We start from the raw sequence: 16,550 nt of genomic DNA, 5'->3' as shown, positions 1-16,550 counted from the left end.
CTAGAAACAGGATTAGGACATGCCCAAATCCTGAAACTCTACCAATTTTTAGCAATTCATTTGCACACTGTAGTTCTTGAGTTTACATGCTTGATTCTAGAATATAGCATTAACAGCACAGGTGAGCCATAATGAAGAGATGAGATTCTTTGATAGGCACTATTAAAGGGAACAACTTTGTCTCTTTTTACAAAAGAATTGTTGCTTCATGGAAGAGCGGTTCATTGTATTAGTTAAACATATACCATTTTTTTCAGTCATGTCCCAAGCATTTGACTTCTGAATTTTAACCTGCCATTTGTTGGACAATATGATGAAAGTGTCACCTCTGCTTTGTAGAATAAAAACCAGGTGGTGAATGAGGAGCTATGGAACGAGGCGAAAACTTATGGTGACATCCAACTGATGCCATTTGTTGACTACTATAGCCTTATCACATGGAAGACTTTAGCTATATGCGTATTTGGGGTAATGTCCTGTCTCTTTAAAGCTCATGGAAAGTTTCAAGTGCCTCTTTGACTTAAATCTTTTGAACAGACACAGGTTGTTTCAGCAAAATTTGTCATGAAGACAGACGATGATGCATTTGTTCGGGTGGATGAAATTTTGGCCTCCTTGAATAGGATTAATGTGAGCCGTGGTTTGCTTTTGGGCTCATTAATTCTGATTCACATCCTCATCGAAGTCCTGATAGCAAGTGGTACATTAGTCCTGAAGTAAGTTTGTCCTGAATGCATCTCATTCTGTGGTTAGTTTATTGTTAGGGCCTAATCCTTTTATCACTGAAAATCTATATCTGAGATTAGATATGCACATAATACTTTCTCATTCTTAAGTGAACATGTTCTTGTTAATAGAGATTAAGGAGTTTTGATGTGCACATAATATCCAATGTAAACTAGAAAGTTCTCTTAGAACTCTTGAACGTGGTTCAGTTGTACTCCACCACATTGGAGCTTTCTTGAAACAAAAAATATGGCGGATTGGGCTAAATGAATATATGCATTTGCTTAGTTGATCCTTTCTTTTGGTGGCGTTTTTGGTGTTTTGTGTGTTTTTGGGGGGGGGGGCAATGTAGATTTACATAGTAAAGCAAAGCCTATACTAGATACAAGTAGATCAGCAAAAACACTTCTGGGACAGGTCCCATTCCAGAGCTAATTTCCAAGGTTACTGTGTTAGTGGAATCTTCCACCAAGCTACTACCACATGTTGTATCTCATCCACAATTAATGGACCTCATAATACTAACAGCTGAAGTTGCCTAAGCTCTGAAGAAAATCTTTCAATAAATAATAAACTTTGCACCCCTAAATCAATTGTCATTCCATTTTTTAAGTGATCCACCCTAAAAAAAAGTTGGTTTTTTAGCTTCCTGTTTCATCTGTGATCAAGAATAGTTAAAAGTTTGAGGTTCGGACATGCTCTTCATGAAAATGCAGAATAATAATCACAACAATGTTGTTTGATTTATACTTTGGGTAACTTTCGAGATTTTATAGTTGTACAAAGTTTAATAGTGCCTTTATCAAGCTACGCTTTTATTCTTGGTCCACAAGAAAGATTCAATAGAGAAATAGATTAGTTGTATACTTTCGTAGTACGCAATTAACTGTCAATGGTTTGTTCTTGCTTACTATTCAAAATATATAATTTCACTCTATTTTTGTGTTAAGCAATTTACTTAGATTGCTATAATTTCAAATTAGAGTGACATTAGTTTTTATAATATGGTGCCTATCTAGAAGTGTAGTTCCAGTTTTAACACCAGTGCTCATTGCTTCAATTTTGGTAACGTGTAGGTTCTAACACGATTCCCAAGAAGAAGAAGCCAGTCATTGCTGTGAAGATGGTTTTTGAATTGAAGACTACAAGGCCTATCGTGCTCATGTTTTGTTCTAGATGGGAATCGTGCTCATATTTTTGTATAGAAAGTTACTACTCTCTATTGTGGATGGGAAATCACTAGTATTGTAACTGAATGGCTTATTTTGGATGGTGCATGGTTTATGACTCATTTGAGGCAACATTTATATATATATATATATATATATATGTATTTGGGTTGATCTTCTATTGGAAATGAATGTTGGTTTTCTTTTCGTATGTTGGCTTTTTTTTTCTCCTTGGTACTCAATGAACGTTTTGTGATTATTGGCAGCTATGTTGCGTAATTGCTTTTTACAAAAAATAAATGACAATAAAAAGTTGTCACTGCCAACAAGTTTTACTAGTGACACTAGAAAGTCGTCACTTTTTATGGCTGGAAAACAATGACAACAAAAGTCGTCACTGAACGGAAGCATAATGTGACAATTCCAAGGGTTGACTATGACAAGAATTTAGTCAGCTTAGTGACAATAAAAGTCGTCACACAATGTACAACAATGAGTGACGACAAGAGTCATCACAAAAGCGAAATCGTTTGTGACGACTTTCAAAAGTCGTCACATGGACCCCCTTTTGAGACATAGAACTAGTGACAGCTCTGTGACAGCAGTAAAAGTCGTCACTGACTTTTTTTGTGACGACTTCTGAATTTTTAGTGACGACTTTCGCCTGTCACAGAAACGCAATTTTCTTGTAGTGAATCTAACTCAAAAGGGTCTAAAACTTGTTAATACTTCAAAAACCACCATGAACAAAGTTCAAATAGTTCATCAAACACATGGTAGGCAAACTAACTAACCCTACTACCACTTGTTTAGTTCAAGAAAATTAACCACAAATCTCATCCAAATAACTTGTAGTTTGCCATTAAAACTTAAAGTACATGATATAACACCATAAAACCAAGATTTAAAGATTATTTACCTCTCTTGTAAGAAGCTTGAGTCGCCCAAAACAACCACCAAACCAAGAGCATCAAGCTTGAAAATCACACACTCGATTGGAAGTAGTTTGCTCACTAACTCAAGTCCATCACTTTGATTTTTCTCTCAAGATCAAACTAGGTTTAGAAAGCAAGGAAATGGAGTTTTCTTCCTTCCCTTGGAAGCTTCAAGGTGGCTGAAATTTTGGAGGAAAAATATGAAGAAAAGTTGGTTAAAATTCCTCTAATCCTTTGGTCAAACAAGATACATGGCTAGGGTTTGGCCACTTGACCCAATTCTTGTCCATTTCTTCCTTAATCTTTGACTAATGATGTTTCAAGCCTTCCATATGTTCCAATACCTATTTAACACCTCTAAACTATCATATAAAGGGATGTGTGCACGGATTAGAGCCCACGCAATGATCCAGTCCGAGTTTCATTGGGCCCAGTCACACGTTCACGAGTCAAGCTCTTCAAAGAATCCCTCCAAGGCCTTATCCAGATTGTCCAAGACCAACATGGAATCCATAGAAATATTGAAGGCTTAGAAGGAGACAATCAAGTTATCTACACCATGATTCAAGCCCATGAAGAGACAAGTGGACCTCTAAGAGAGTTGGCCGAGTAGGGCCTTAGGCCTTAGTACCTAATAGAGTCGGATAAGTTATTTAGTAGAACATGGGTCGGCCCATCTTGACCCCAAGATGGCCGAACTTCCCTTCCCTGTTTCCCTAGGGTTTTAGTAACCCTTAGCCTATAAAAAGGCTTGCTTTGTAAGGGTTTAAGGTAGACGTTTTATGAATAAAGTTACTTAGTTTTTCGACTTTCTTCCTCGTGAGAATTTCGAGCCTTACTTGCTCTTGGCAAAGGTGTTGAGCAATCTTGCGTCTTGTCCTAGATTGTTCTACCGACCTATCCATTAGAGTAATCGCCCCTGTGGAGTCGTTGTTCTACCGCCTTCTACCAATTCATGCCGTCTGTGTTGGTTTTAGGACCCGCAATTCAAGCGTTGGACAACCTCGCTAGATCCTTGGGCAAATGTGCTACGTGTCTCGAAACAAGTTAATCGAGGACCGTATCAATTGGCTTCAGAGCTTTGGTGGAGGTATCTTTCGTTATATCCATAGTTTTTGTCTTTGTTTTCCTTGTTCCGCTGCCTTGTTTTGCATGAAAAAAAAATTCTTTTCGTTATCGTAGTTGTTCTTGCTGCGTCGTTTTCGTTAAAAAAATTCTGTCCATTTGTATTACTTCATTGTCTTGATTCTGTCCGTGACATTTGAGTCCAAATCTGTCCGCCTTTGTGTCATTGAACCTTGTTGCTAATCTGTCCGCCCTTGTTGCACATCGTTACAAAAAAACAAAAATTTCTGTCCGTGCCTTGTGTCCGTTGTTGCGTCAAATTTCTGGTCATAGTTGTGCCCAATCTGTCTATGGCTGTTGTGTCTCATTGTTAATACATTCGGTCCGTTATTCATCTTTTGTTGTGTAAAATTTCTGGCCGTTTCGCATCACATCGTTGCTTCTAAATCTGTCCGTGATTGTGTTGCTTGTTTTGGGTCAAACCTGTCCGTAGTCTTGTGCGTTGTTTTTGTGTCAAGTTGGCTGTGGTTTGTGCGCACTTGGAATGTGACGACCCCACCTCCCCCTAAGGCGTACCAAAGGGTTCGGCGGACCGCCTGCCCAGCTCTCGCCAGGACTCACTCACTATCTTAATCGAGTCACGTACACACATCCATGAACCATAAATAACATTCCCAATTCAAGCTTATAATTTACATTAATAGAAATCGAGGTACAAAGTCTCAACACACCCAACTAGTTCAAAACGTATACAATCCAAGTACAACATGTTCCATTCGAGGAATAGCGCGAGTACAAGACCAAAAAGTCAAAAGTCAAAACAAAAGGCTACGCTAGTCTTTTACAAGTCTCATGCGTCACTCGTATCCCTGAAAGGAAAACAAATGGAGTGGAATGAGCTAAAAGCCCAGTGAGGTTCCAAATAGCAAATTGACCATTATTTAGAAGTACAAGTTTTCGGTATAGCAAAGTAACAAGCATGAAGAGTTCATAAAGGTGAGCAATAACACGTCAAGTAGCAATCTTAAAATGAACGAATGTAGAAAATTTTTCAAAAGAAACAATAATCCAATAAACAATAATTACTCCAAAGTATAAGGATACGGATGACTCTCAGGAGCCAAATTCCCATTACATTACCAGAAGCTTGATCCCGTAGTAGTTGACACTCCGTCAACTTTCAAGTAAGTAACCAATCCAGTAGAACACCACTTAAACGACTCTCCGTCCACCGTTCAACCCCCAGCTGGGCCCAAAATCCTCAAGAACATGGGTGGTAATACTCGAGTATACCGATTAGTCGAGGAGATATCACTCCACTCGACAATACAAGAGACCCAGGGTTCGTTACCCAATCGACCAAGCCCTTGCCGGCTCGACTAGAGTAACTCGCCACAGGGTTTCTGGAATTCCAGGAAGTGCGCGCATCATAATCAAGTATATCAAGTCAATTGCAACAATAAACAAGTATATCACGTAAGGGCAAGTGCGATAAAGTACACTCTTGCCCTATCAATTCACGTATATAACATGTACTCATATTGGTCACGTATCAAGTTCAAGTATCTAGTGCAATTCGGTATTTGAAAGCACTCACCAAAAGATATAGTGCCTTTACTGGTCACTTTCAGGTTATACTCCGGGTTCGGAGTCCAAATCTGCGATAAAACTCAGTTTGAGAACTTTGAAACATGACTAAGATTCGAAACTTAGACGTTTCGTTCAATAAAATCAAGAAATTGAAATTCACTCGGATGGTAGTCGTGAAACACTTGCTCGCTTTTTAAATAGTAAAACTTTGTAACATTTATACTTGAAAATGCCATGCAAGTCGAAAGTATAAGGAAAACATACTCCGAGCAATCATTATTTCCTTTCTCAAGGGTACAAGTTCGGCCAAGTCCTTACTTATATACCTCGAAACAAGAAGACTCAAGTACTCTAGATGGTTCAAGCAGTAATCACTCTTAACTCATACTCAAGTTGCAAAGATAGTTTTCTAGACCTCGAGTAAAAATTTGAGCAGCATGCCCTTTGTGTTTACCTAATTTCCAGCCATTTAGGCTTCATTATATTTCTTCAACAACATCCCAACATCATACAAATCAGCAATTTATGTCAAGAGCCGTTCCATAGGCTCACAATATCATAATAACAAGAATTGCATTAAGTACAAGTGCAGAAATTTAACTTAGTACAAGACAGATTTGACGTACAATTGCGGAAATAACATATCCGAGGCTACGCTTATTGGATTGAGGCATAACCTATGCCGTTTCGAAGCTAAGACACAGGGCTACAATATTCATGAAGGTCACTTAGTCCAGTTTCTAATGTAACTTGGTCAAATTCTCGGATTACTAAACCAGAAACCAAATCGTCGGCTGTTTAAACGCAGAACACTGTAATGGACAAAACTCAGTGTACACAAGTCCGAATCAGGTGTTCTTAGAGGCATTTTAAAGCTACTTCAGAGCACTACAACTTTCATGTTTTGGTCCAGAGCTAAATCAGAATGGATCCTGGTCAAAAATCGTGATTAACTGGACAAACTGAACACACGGACTGCTGAGGAAAAACTTAAAACAGTAAGGGTATTTTGGACTTTTCACAACCTACGTTGCTCCGATTGAGCTGAAATTTTACAGGCACCTACAAAATACCATTATCTACAACTTTCCTTCTTTGACCCAAGGCCAATTCGGCCTCTAACACACCGATACAAATTCGGACAGAATGCTTGGGAAATTTTCCAGAAATCTGAAATTTTTAGCTCTAAGTGTAATTTCCTCAAATTTCTGGTTCTAATCACCACTAAACAACCTTATATAACCTTAATTGCAACATTTACACATCATACATCACATTGAGCAGAAAATCAGAACCCCTAGTTCATCAAATAAATTGGGGAAAACCTCTAAATCATGCTAATCATCCATGATTCCACCACTATAATCAAACTACTAACTTAATTTAACAAAATCAAAAGCAAAACTTAGAGAGATGAGTTCTCTTACCTTGGTTAGAAGTCTCTAAAAGCAGCCCCAAGCTTTCCTTTTCCAAACTTTCACCACCAAACACTAACTAACCACTCAAAGACAAGATTAATCGGTTTCTTTTGTTTGATTTCTCACTTTGTTGGTGGATTGAAGAAGAAATGGAGAAGAGTTTTGTTTTTCCTCTCTTGTTCTTACTCTCTCTCTCTCTATGCTCTTAGCAGCAGAAAATGAAGAGAAATGAAGCTGATTTTTGTCTTATAAGGAGTAAGAAGGTTAGAGTTAATTAAGACCACAATTTGGCTAACACTTGGACAATTCTTAGCCACTAATTTTTCTCTTTCTTCCCCTTGCTTATAAGCCACAAATTTCGGTCCCCTTAGCTATAATATAAGAAGATATTTTGGCTCAAATATCAATAAGCTTGTGGTGCAAGAAAGTGGTGGTCCAGTGGTGCGTTCAAACGGTAGTGCGCGGGACCCGCCGGTTCGCGCCGTTTTTCTTAAAAACTCACGTACTAGGGTTTTTACTTCCCATTCACTAACCTTATCTCATTGCTACTAGTCACATATTATTTCTCACTTAAAAGTCACTTTTAATCATCAAATTGATCCTCGGCCAGTACCGGAAATTTATCCGGCGGAAAAATCGCAAAACCCTAATTTTGCTCAAATCTTGAGACCGAAGTATAAAACCCTATTTCCAGGTTCATCTGCACTTATTGTTGAACGATTGGGTAGTAGGGCCTTAATAAATAATAATTTTCAAATAAAAGGAAATTTTTTAAGAAAACGTGAGGAATTTAAAATTTCAATAATTAACAGTAGGATCTCTAGTAAAATATGAGAGATTTAAGAAACCGTGTAGTCACAAGTAAACTAGGGTTTTTTGATTAAAACATTAGGGTTTCTAGTCTTTTAAAACAAAATAAGGTTTTAAATCAAACCCAAAGAAATACACTTTAATATTTTCTTCACAAATAACCTCCTAATATTCGGGATGTTACATGGAACATACAAAATTCTAGTGGGAGTCCCCAAACCTGTTTTGGTTAGTCGGTCGTCGTTTGGGCAACATGAATACCCACTCTTGCGCGGCTAGGGTTTGTATTTTGTGCTAGGTTTCTTGTTTCCAATTCTGTCCAAGTTTATTTCGATTATCCAAGTTGTTTTATTTAATTTTTGTAATCTGGTTTTTGGTTAAAAACTTGTTGGGGTTGAGAATCTTGAATAGAATCTACAAGATTTTAAGGTTCTTAAAGTTCCTGGTTACTACCTTGAAGTTCTTGAAACATTGAAACGTATCTTGCTAGTTCTTGGAGGATTGAAGGAGTACATTGAAGAGCCGACCAGGTTGCTGGAAATTTTACTCATTCGGCCAAGTCTTTGAGTTGTTCTTTAAGTCAAAAAAAAAAAAGAAATGAAAAGAAAAGAAAGAAGGCCATTCGGCTAGGACAAGAGGGCCGAACAAGGAAGAGGAAGAACTAGATTCTTTTATTGCCAAGACAACTACCATTACATCTTGTTTCTAAACCAAACCAGAAAATTGCACAAGGAAAGGAACTCAAAAGTTTTGACCTACCTCTTCTTGAAATTCTTGATCACTTGAACCACCCTTCGAGGTTCTTGAGTTTCTTAGCCACCTTGTTTCTTGAAAACTTGAACCTCCCTTCGAATAAACAACTTCTTATATTCTCTTGCGATGGTGAAGGATTTCCGTGGAGTGGGAGTAGATTTCTTCGGAGGATCTTGAGCGACCTGTGGGGAAGAGATTTGTGTGAGATCACTTACCTCTTCTTGTTTGGACCCCATTGCCGAGACTGTTGGAGTGTGTTGCACAAGGGAGGAAGAATCGAATTGCTTGCCTCTTGAGAGTAAAAAGACCGAAATTGATTTGTGCATGAAGGTGCGGCTGTGAAGAAGGGTTTATAGAGTCCCAACCGACCTTTGAGAGGGTGTTTGGGAAGGAGGAAAAAATTTGAAATTTCGGTCAGAAGGAGTTAGAAACCAAATCTGATTTGCAAGTCCACTTGTAGAGGAATTTGGGAGTTTCTAAAAGTTATTCGAGAAAGGGTTTTCTAAAGAGTTTCCAAACTTAACTTGTTTTCCAAAATCACTTTAGGAAACTAAGTAAAACACTTGGATAACTCCTTTGTTTTCCACTTGGCTATTCCCCTACTTTCTCTCCTACGTTTTAGGAAACCACTCCTACATTTTAGGAATCTATTCGTACCTTTTAGGAAGCTAGGGTTTCTTTGTCCTTGTGTTCACATTGGCGCCTATCCTTGCTGTCCGCCCCCTATCTTTTACAAATTTGCCCTTTCTATTTTATCCTCTACTACCATTTGTGTTTTGCTTATTTGATTACTCTTGTGAAAAAAGTTGATGACGATTATTGGACTTGAGCAGCATTTCTCACCTACCTAAACTGACAGATAAAGGCATTGGGTAAGATCTTTAAAGAGTGCTTTGAGTGATAAACACGAGAGAGAGTGATACACTAAGGGAGTGAAGTGAGGATATACTTGTATTATTTTTCATGTTACTAATCTTTTGCAGGGCACAAAGAGGGACATGGAGCAACAACACCCAACCGCAGATTACACCTTGATATTCACCGTCATGAAGAACAAGCTCAGGCGAATCAGTGAGCAACAAATAGAGGAGTTGCACTCGCTGTTTGACGAACTATCCAAGAGTCTCACACGAGACTCCCGTTCAAGGTCTCACAACCGGAGTAACCATGGCACCAAAGAGGCAAATAGCGAGGGCTACTCCGCTAGTGAGGATGAGGAAAGACCCGAGAAGCCTAGAGGGGACACGTCCAAGAACGAACTCAAGGGAATTAAAATTCAAGTGCCTATGTTCAAAGGCAAAAGTGACTCTGAAGCTTACTTGGAATGGGAAGGCCGCATCGAGATTGTCGTCGACTGCTACGATTATAGTGAGGAACAAAAAGTGAAAGTTGCCACCGTTGAGTTCACCGACTATGGCTTAGTCTGGTGGGACCAAATGAGGACCCATAGGAGGAGAATGGGAGAACCATGAGTCCGAACTTGGCGAGAACTCAAGGCATTGATGTTTAAAAGATTCGTTCCAACCTGCTACAATCGAGATCTCCACTCCAAACTGCAAACCCTCACTCAAGGCAACATGAGTGCGAAGGACTATTACAAGGAGATCGAGATGGCCATGATGAGGGCGAACATTCAAGAAGATGGTGAAGCGACCATGGCCAGGTTTCTTAAAGGCCTTAACCTTGACCTTCAAGAAGCCTTGGAGCTCCAACATTAGTTGGATATCCATGACCTTCTTGAACTAGCCATCAAGGCCGAGAGGGGAACGAAATTGAGGCGTGGGACCAGTACCTTCCAAACTTCCAACTTGCCTTCCTGGAAGGAAAACCTACCACGGAGAACAACCCACGAAGTTGGAATTTCGGCTACACCAACTCCTTCTAGCCGAATTCAAGGTAATACCTCTAACCGTAATTCCATTTTTACCCCTAACAAATCTGTTGATGCATCCAGGTCTACTTCTAAGGCACTGCTTGAGACTCCTAAGACTAGGAGTAGGGACATCAAGTGTTTTAAATGCCAAGGATTTGGACATATTCAATCTCAATGTCCCAACCAAAGGGTCATATTAATCACTCACAATGACGAGATCGTGTTCGATGATGACGATTGTGAGGAGATGCCTGGATTGATCAAAGGTGACTGCTTGGAGGAAGACTCGGTTGAGAAAGATTGCTCTCCTACACAAGGAGAAGTACGTTGCTTGGTGACACGACGAGTGCTAACCGCCCGAGTTAAGGAAGATGAGCAACTACAACGAGAGAACTTATTTTACACTCGTTGTAAAGTAGGTGACAAAGTGTGTAGCCTCATCATCGACAGTGGGAGTTGCACGAATGTGGTGAGCTTGCTCATGGTTGAGAGTTTAGCACTCCCAACTACTAGATATCCACACCCTTACTGCCTCCAATGGCTAAGTGAGGATGGAGAGGTACGTGTCTTCAAATAGGTATGCGTTCCCTTCTCAATTGGTACTTATGTTGATGAAGTCGTGTGTGACGTAGTGCCTATGCATGCTACACATGTCATCTTGGGGAGACCTTGGCAATTTGACAAACACGTCACATTCGATGGACGGGCAAATAAGTACACACTTTTACACGATAGCAAACGTAAGGTGCTCACACCACTCACATCTGCACAAGTGTATGAGGACCAACTTAAACTGCAAAAAAAGTGTGAACAGGACTGTCAAAGGAGGAAACAAAAGGCGGTCGACCCTGGCAAAAGCTCCATTTCTACAAGTGAGTAATCGACCAAGGGTCAAGTGAGCACACCTAGTGTTACGCATGACAATTCACCCATTACACCTACCACTAGGAAGCAAAACATGATCATTAAGGCTAAGGACGTTGGAAAAGTTGTGAATTCTAATTAGTCTGTACTTCTCATGATTTGCAAATATGTGTTTTTAGATGTTGTTGAGCTCGACAAGGCATTGCTTGCGAGTATAGTTGCTCTTTTGCAGGAATTCAAGAATGTGTTCCCTGATGAGATCCCTGATGGTTTACCACCCATTCGAGGGATTGAGCACCAAATAGACCTAATTCTTGGAGCACCGCTACCCAACAAACCGGCTTACCGCATGGGTCCAGAGGAGACAAAGGAGTTTTAATGACAAGTTGATAGCCTATTAGGTAAGGGTTGGGTGAAAGAAAGTCTAAGTTCTTGTGTTGTGCCTGTGATACTTATCCCCAAAAAAAGTGGTACTTGGCGCATGTGCACTGACTGTAGGGCCGTCAATGTTATTACTGTTAAATATCGTCATCTCATTCCTAAACTAGATGATATGCTTGATGAGCTCGATGGTGCTGTTATATTCACTAAAATTGATTTAAGGAGTGACTATCATCAAATTAAGATGAAAGAAGGCGATGAATGGAAAACGATCTTCAAAACCAAACATGGTCTCTATGAGTGGCTAGTTATGCCTTTTGGGTTGACTAACGCCCCTAGTACATTCATGCGACTAATGAACCATGTCTTAAGGCATTTTATTGGAAAATTTGTCATTGTTTACTTTGATGATATTCTAATCTATAGTCGCAGTGAACATGAGCACATGGAGCATTTGAAACTAGTTCTTAACACACTTCGTGAGGCTTGTCTATACGCCACCCTTAAGAAGTGCACCTTTTGTACTAATGAGCTCGTGTTTTTAGGTTATGTTGTGAGTTTATAGGGTATCAATGTAGATGAATCCATGATTGAGGCCATCAAGCAATGGCCAACTCCAACATCCGTCCATGAGGTGCGCAGCTTTCATGGATTGGCGGGCTTCTACCAGCGTTTTGTCAAAGATTTCAGCACCATTGCCACCCCATTGACTGCCGTAACAAAGAAGAATGACAAATTCCATTGGGGAGAAGCCCAAGGACAAACATTTCTTACCCTCAAAGACAAACTCACACATGCACCTATTCTAGCATTACCTAATTTTAACAAGACTTTTGAAATTGAATCTGATGATTTTGGTGTAGGTATTGGCGCTGTCCTCATGCAAGACAAGAGGCCTTGTGCATTCTTTAGTGAGAAGTTGGGAGGTGCTGCCCTGAATTACCCCACGTACGACAAAAAGTTTTACGCACTTGTACGAGCATTGGAGACCTGGCAACACTACCTCCGCCCAAGGGAGTTCGTGATACACACTGATCATGAGTCCTTGAAATTTCTCAAGGGCCAACCAAAGTTAAGCAAGCGCCATGCCAAATGGGTAAGTTTCATCGACACCTTCTCCTATGTCATTAAATACAAAACTGGCAAAACGAATGTAGTAGCTGATGCCTTATCTCGTAGACATTCTTTGCTTGTTGTTCTTGATGCCAAGTTGTTAGGGTTTGAGATGCTTAAGGAGATATATGCCCATGACCATAACTTTGGGGAAGTCTATGCATCTTGTATAAATAATCCACATGGAAAGTATTTCTTGCACAATGGATTTTTGTTTTATGTGGATAAGTTGTGTGTCCCTAACTCTTCCATTCATGATCTTTTGATTCAAGAGGCACATAGTGGTGGTCTCATGGGATATTTTGGCATTGTTAAAACTCTAGCCATGTTACAAGAGCACTTTACTGGCCTCAGATGCGTAGAGATGTTGAACGCATGGTTGGTAGATGTGTCACTTGTCATAAGGCGAAGTCCAAAACAAATCCATACGGCCTATATACCCCATTGCCTATTCCTCACTATCTTTGGGTAGACTTGTCTATGGACTTTGTCTTAGGACTACCTAGGTCACCAAGGGGTAATGATTCCATCTTTGTCGTAGTTGATAGATTCTCTAAGATGACACATTTTATCCCCTGTCACAAAACTGACGATGCATCTCACATTGCTAATTTGTTCTTCAAAGAAATTGTCCGTCTGCATGGCATGCCTAAAACCATTGTTAGTGATTAGAGATGTAAAGTTCTTGACTTACTTTTGGAAGACTTTGTGGTCTAAACTTGGCACTAGATTGTTATTCTCCACCACTAGTTATCCACAAAGCGATGGACAAACGGAAGTTGTCAATCGCACACTTGGTACTCTACTTCGGGCTCTTATTAAAAAGAATCTTAAATCTTGGAAAGAGTGTTTGCCTCACGTTGAATTTGCTTACAATCGAACTGTTCATAGTGCAACACACTACTCACTGTTTGAGATCGTCTATGACTTTAACCCCCTGACCCCCCTGGATTTAGTGCCCTTAGCTTCCTCTAAGCACACAAGCTTAGATGCGAAAAGAAAGCCGATTTTGTGCGCCGGTTACATGAAGCCGTTCGAGCAAACATTGAGAGGCGTACTTAGCAATCAAGCACCATTGTAAGATGGTTTTCGAGCCTGGAAATTGGGTTTAGCTACACTTGAGAAAAGAGAGATTCCCCAAGCAGCGTCAAAGCAAGTTATCCCCAAGAGGTGATGGATCCTTTCGAGTGCTCCAACGAGTTAATGACAACGCTTACAAATTGGAGCTACCTGGGGAGTACAATGTTAGTGTGACCTTCAATGTCGTGGATTTGAGCCCACTTCTTGACGAGGAGGATTCAGATTTGAAGGCAAATCCTTCTCAAGAGGAGGGGGCTGATGTATGCACGGATTAGAACCCATGCAATGACCCAGTCCGAGTTCCATTAGGCCCAGTCATACGTGCACCGGCCAAACTCTTCAAAGAATCCCTCCAAGGCCTTATCCGGATTGTCCAAGACCAACATGGAGTCCATAGAGATATTGAAGGCTTAGAAGGAGACAATCAAGTTATCTATACCATGATCCAAGCTCATGAAGAGACAAGTGGACCCCCAAGAGAGTTGGCCGAGTAGGGCCTTAGGCCTTAGTAACTAATAGAGTCAGATTAGTTATTTAGTAGAGCATGGCCGGCCGATCTTGACCCCAAGATGGTCAAACTTCCCTTCCCTGTTTCCCTAGGGTTTTAGTAACCCTTAGCCTATAAAAAGGCTTGCTTTGTAAGGGTTTAAGGTAGACGTTTTATGAATAAAATTACTTAGTTTTTCGACTTTCTTCCTTGTGAGAATTTCGAGCCTTACTTGCTCTTGGCAAAGGTGTTGAGCAATCTTGCGTCTTGTCCTAGATTGTTCTACCGACCTATCCATTAGAGTAATCACCCCTGTGGAGTTGTTGTTCTACCGCCTTCTACCAATTTGTGTCGTCCGTGTTGGTTTTAGGACCCACAATCCAAGCATTGGACAACCTCGCTAGATCCTTGGGCAAACGTACTACGTGTCTCGAAACAAGTTGATCGAGGACCGTATCATAAAGTCCCAACCACAATAAAAGAATATTTGGTAAAAATGCAAGTGGTGAAATAAACTAAAACAAACTCAAAGAAATGTTTTAATTCAAGTAAGAGGAAATGAAATGAAAGACAAGGGAATTGTTGTAACACATGTAGAATAATTCAAGGGCATATAATAAGTGATTTAAATTTTAGGGTAAGGCAAATAATTTGGAAAAATTGTATTTTAAATTGAGGATTCTCACACTCAGCTTTTAACGCTTTCCACCACCACCTCCAAGCTTAGGACCTTTAGGTGCAGCGGCACCCTTGGGCACATTCCCCTTGCCTCCAGCCTTTTGAGCCTTAGCCATCACCTCTGCTTTCTTTGCTTTCTTTTCGCCTTTTGTCTTCTTGATCGTTTCCTTAATTTCACGAAGAGCAGCCTCCCTCGCAGCATCTCGTACTTCTGCCTTTTCAGTTCTTCCTTTTTGAATAACCTCCAAAGTAGCACCAACAATTGACCTCAAGTAAGGTTTCTTAGTGGTGCGTCTCCTCTTTTTCACAACCTCTTGGGCTATATCCTTCTTATGTTGTTTCTTGTACATAGCTGTCCAAGTGAGTTTGGAAGGCTTCAGACAGTTGTGGAAATATCTCTTGCATTTTGAATTTGCAAAGAGAAAGACCTGAGAATCTGAGCGAACAAATCTAATTCCCTTCCCAGGGTATATCTTTCCCCCACTGAAACGGCAGATTTCTATCTTAAGAACCATAGCTGTTGGTATGGGATTTGGTGTTTGTTTTGATGCCTGTTATTTGTTTTAATTATACTCTATAGCTTTATTTATAATGAACACATGACGTCACCACACTAGTCTAATGCTAGTTGTGACTTTCCTAGCTTTATTTATAATGAGCACATGACGTCACTACACTAGTCTAACGCTAGTTGTGGCTTTTCTCCCTGATTTCTTACTAGTCCAATGATAATGAGAACTTGTAGAAATAGGCTAGTCCAACGCTAGACCCTTTAGGCCATCGACACGACAGATTCATGCTTTGGTATGACATTTATTGCATCTTATGAATTTTTTCTATTTTTAGGTTATTTTCAATTGCATGATACGTCCCCTTATTTCCTTATTCTTATGTGCACAAATCATATCATTTAGACCTGCATTTCATTTAGATAGTTAAAAAATAGGCTAGTCCATTTGCTTGTCTAGGTTAGAAGAGTCACCCTTCAAATATAGAAAATGAACGAGTATAGCTTCTTAGTTTTAGCACGCTCTTACCCCCTCTATAAGAAAGAAAATTGTATCACGAATTTTAGTTTTCCATACCCGTTATATTGCATTCCCCTCTTCTACAACATGTATATATCATAATTTTTCTTTTTTTGAGTCTCATCTTTTACGTATTCATGATCTCTTTAAGGGATCACTCTTAGGCTTCACAATTAATATGATTTGCACCAATTAAATTTTGAAGAGATATTTCATCCCTCTCGATGCCTCTTAGGTCTAGGTTTGCATCCATAAAGGAAACATCCAAGTATAATAAGTTAAGGGTTAGATTAGATAAATTTTTGACTAAATCTTGCAACTAGATTTGGTTAAATTGAAAGGGTGCTTTAGATTTGAGTCAATCAAACCTTTGCCTTCCCTTTCTTCAACCATGACTTTCAGACTCTTTTCTCTCATTTTCAAAGACCTGGTGTCATCTAAAAGGGTTTTATTTTTTTTTTATTTAAAATATATTTTGGGTGATTTGGTACATCTAAACTCAATACTGTGATGACCCCACCTCCCCCTAAGGTGTACCCAAGGGTTTGGCGGACTGCTTGCCCAACTCTCGCCAGGACTC

General features: G+C 39.8%; 2 protein-coding genes and 1 long non-coding RNA gene across 3 annotated transcripts; 2 read left to right on the top strand and 1 right to left on the bottom strand.

The window, feature by feature from the left end:
* The first annotated feature begins 340 nt into the window (after positions 1 to 340).
* On the top strand, positions 341 to 2,106 carry LOC140010454 (uncharacterized). The gene is made up of 3 exons (XR_011817745.1): positions 341 to 468; positions 538 to 716; positions 1,803 to 2,106. It is a non-coding gene; the product is annotated as an uncharacterized lncRNA (long non-coding RNA).
* Positions 2,107 to 9,464: 7,358 nt separating this feature from the next.
* On the top strand, positions 9,465 to 14,052 carry LOC140010630 (uncharacterized). Its single transcript, XM_072057935.1, has 8 exons — positions 9,465 to 9,613; positions 10,421 to 10,898; positions 11,154 to 11,211; positions 11,383 to 11,575; positions 11,702 to 11,780; positions 12,150 to 12,447; positions 12,742 to 13,075; positions 13,947 to 14,052. Exons 1-8 carry the CDS (start codon positions 9,465 to 9,467, stop codon positions 14,050 to 14,052), a joined length of 1,695 nt encoding a protein of 564 aa, XP_071914036.1.
* Positions 14,053 to 14,957: 905 nt separating this feature from the next.
* LOC113699945 (large ribosomal subunit protein eL24-like) lies at positions 14,958 to 15,490 on the bottom strand. The gene has a single exon (XM_072056867.1). The coding sequence runs from the start codon at positions 15,455 to 15,457 to the stop codon at positions 14,960 to 14,962; it is 498 nt and encodes a 165-aa protein (XP_071912968.1). The 5' UTR covers positions 15,458 to 15,490; the 3' UTR covers positions 14,958 to 14,959.
* Positions 15,491 to 16,550: the final 1,060 nt, after the last annotated feature.

This window comes from Coffea arabica, chromosome 7c (assembly GCF_036785885.1).
Source record: "Coffea arabica cultivar ET-39 chromosome 7c, Coffea Arabica ET-39 HiFi, whole genome shotgun sequence".
In the NCBI taxonomy this organism is placed as follows: domain Eukaryota; kingdom Viridiplantae; phylum Streptophyta; class Magnoliopsida; order Gentianales; family Rubiaceae; genus Coffea; species Coffea arabica.
The sequence above is the reverse complement of the archived record's forward strand: the minus strand, read 5'-3'. Positions and strand labels throughout refer to the sequence as shown.

Excerpts from the sequence above, each read along its gene's own strand:
- LOC140010630 (XM_072057935.1), top strand. The coding sequence starts at position 9,465 with ATGGAGCAACAACACCCAACCGCAGATTACACCTTGATATTCACCGTC. Across the intron at positions 9,614-10,420 it reads ACACGAGACTCCCGTTCAAG|GTCTACTTCTAAGGCACTGC; the intron begins GTCTCACAACCG and ends TGATGCATCCAG. Across the intron at positions 12,448-12,741 it reads ATCTGATGATTTTGGTGTAG|TAGCTGATGCCTTATCTCGT; the intron begins GTATTGGCGCTG and ends AAACGAATGTAG.
- LOC113699945 (XM_072056867.1), bottom strand. The coding sequence starts at position 15,457 with ATGGTTCTTAAGATAGAAATCTGCCGTTTCAGTGGGGGAAAGATATAC.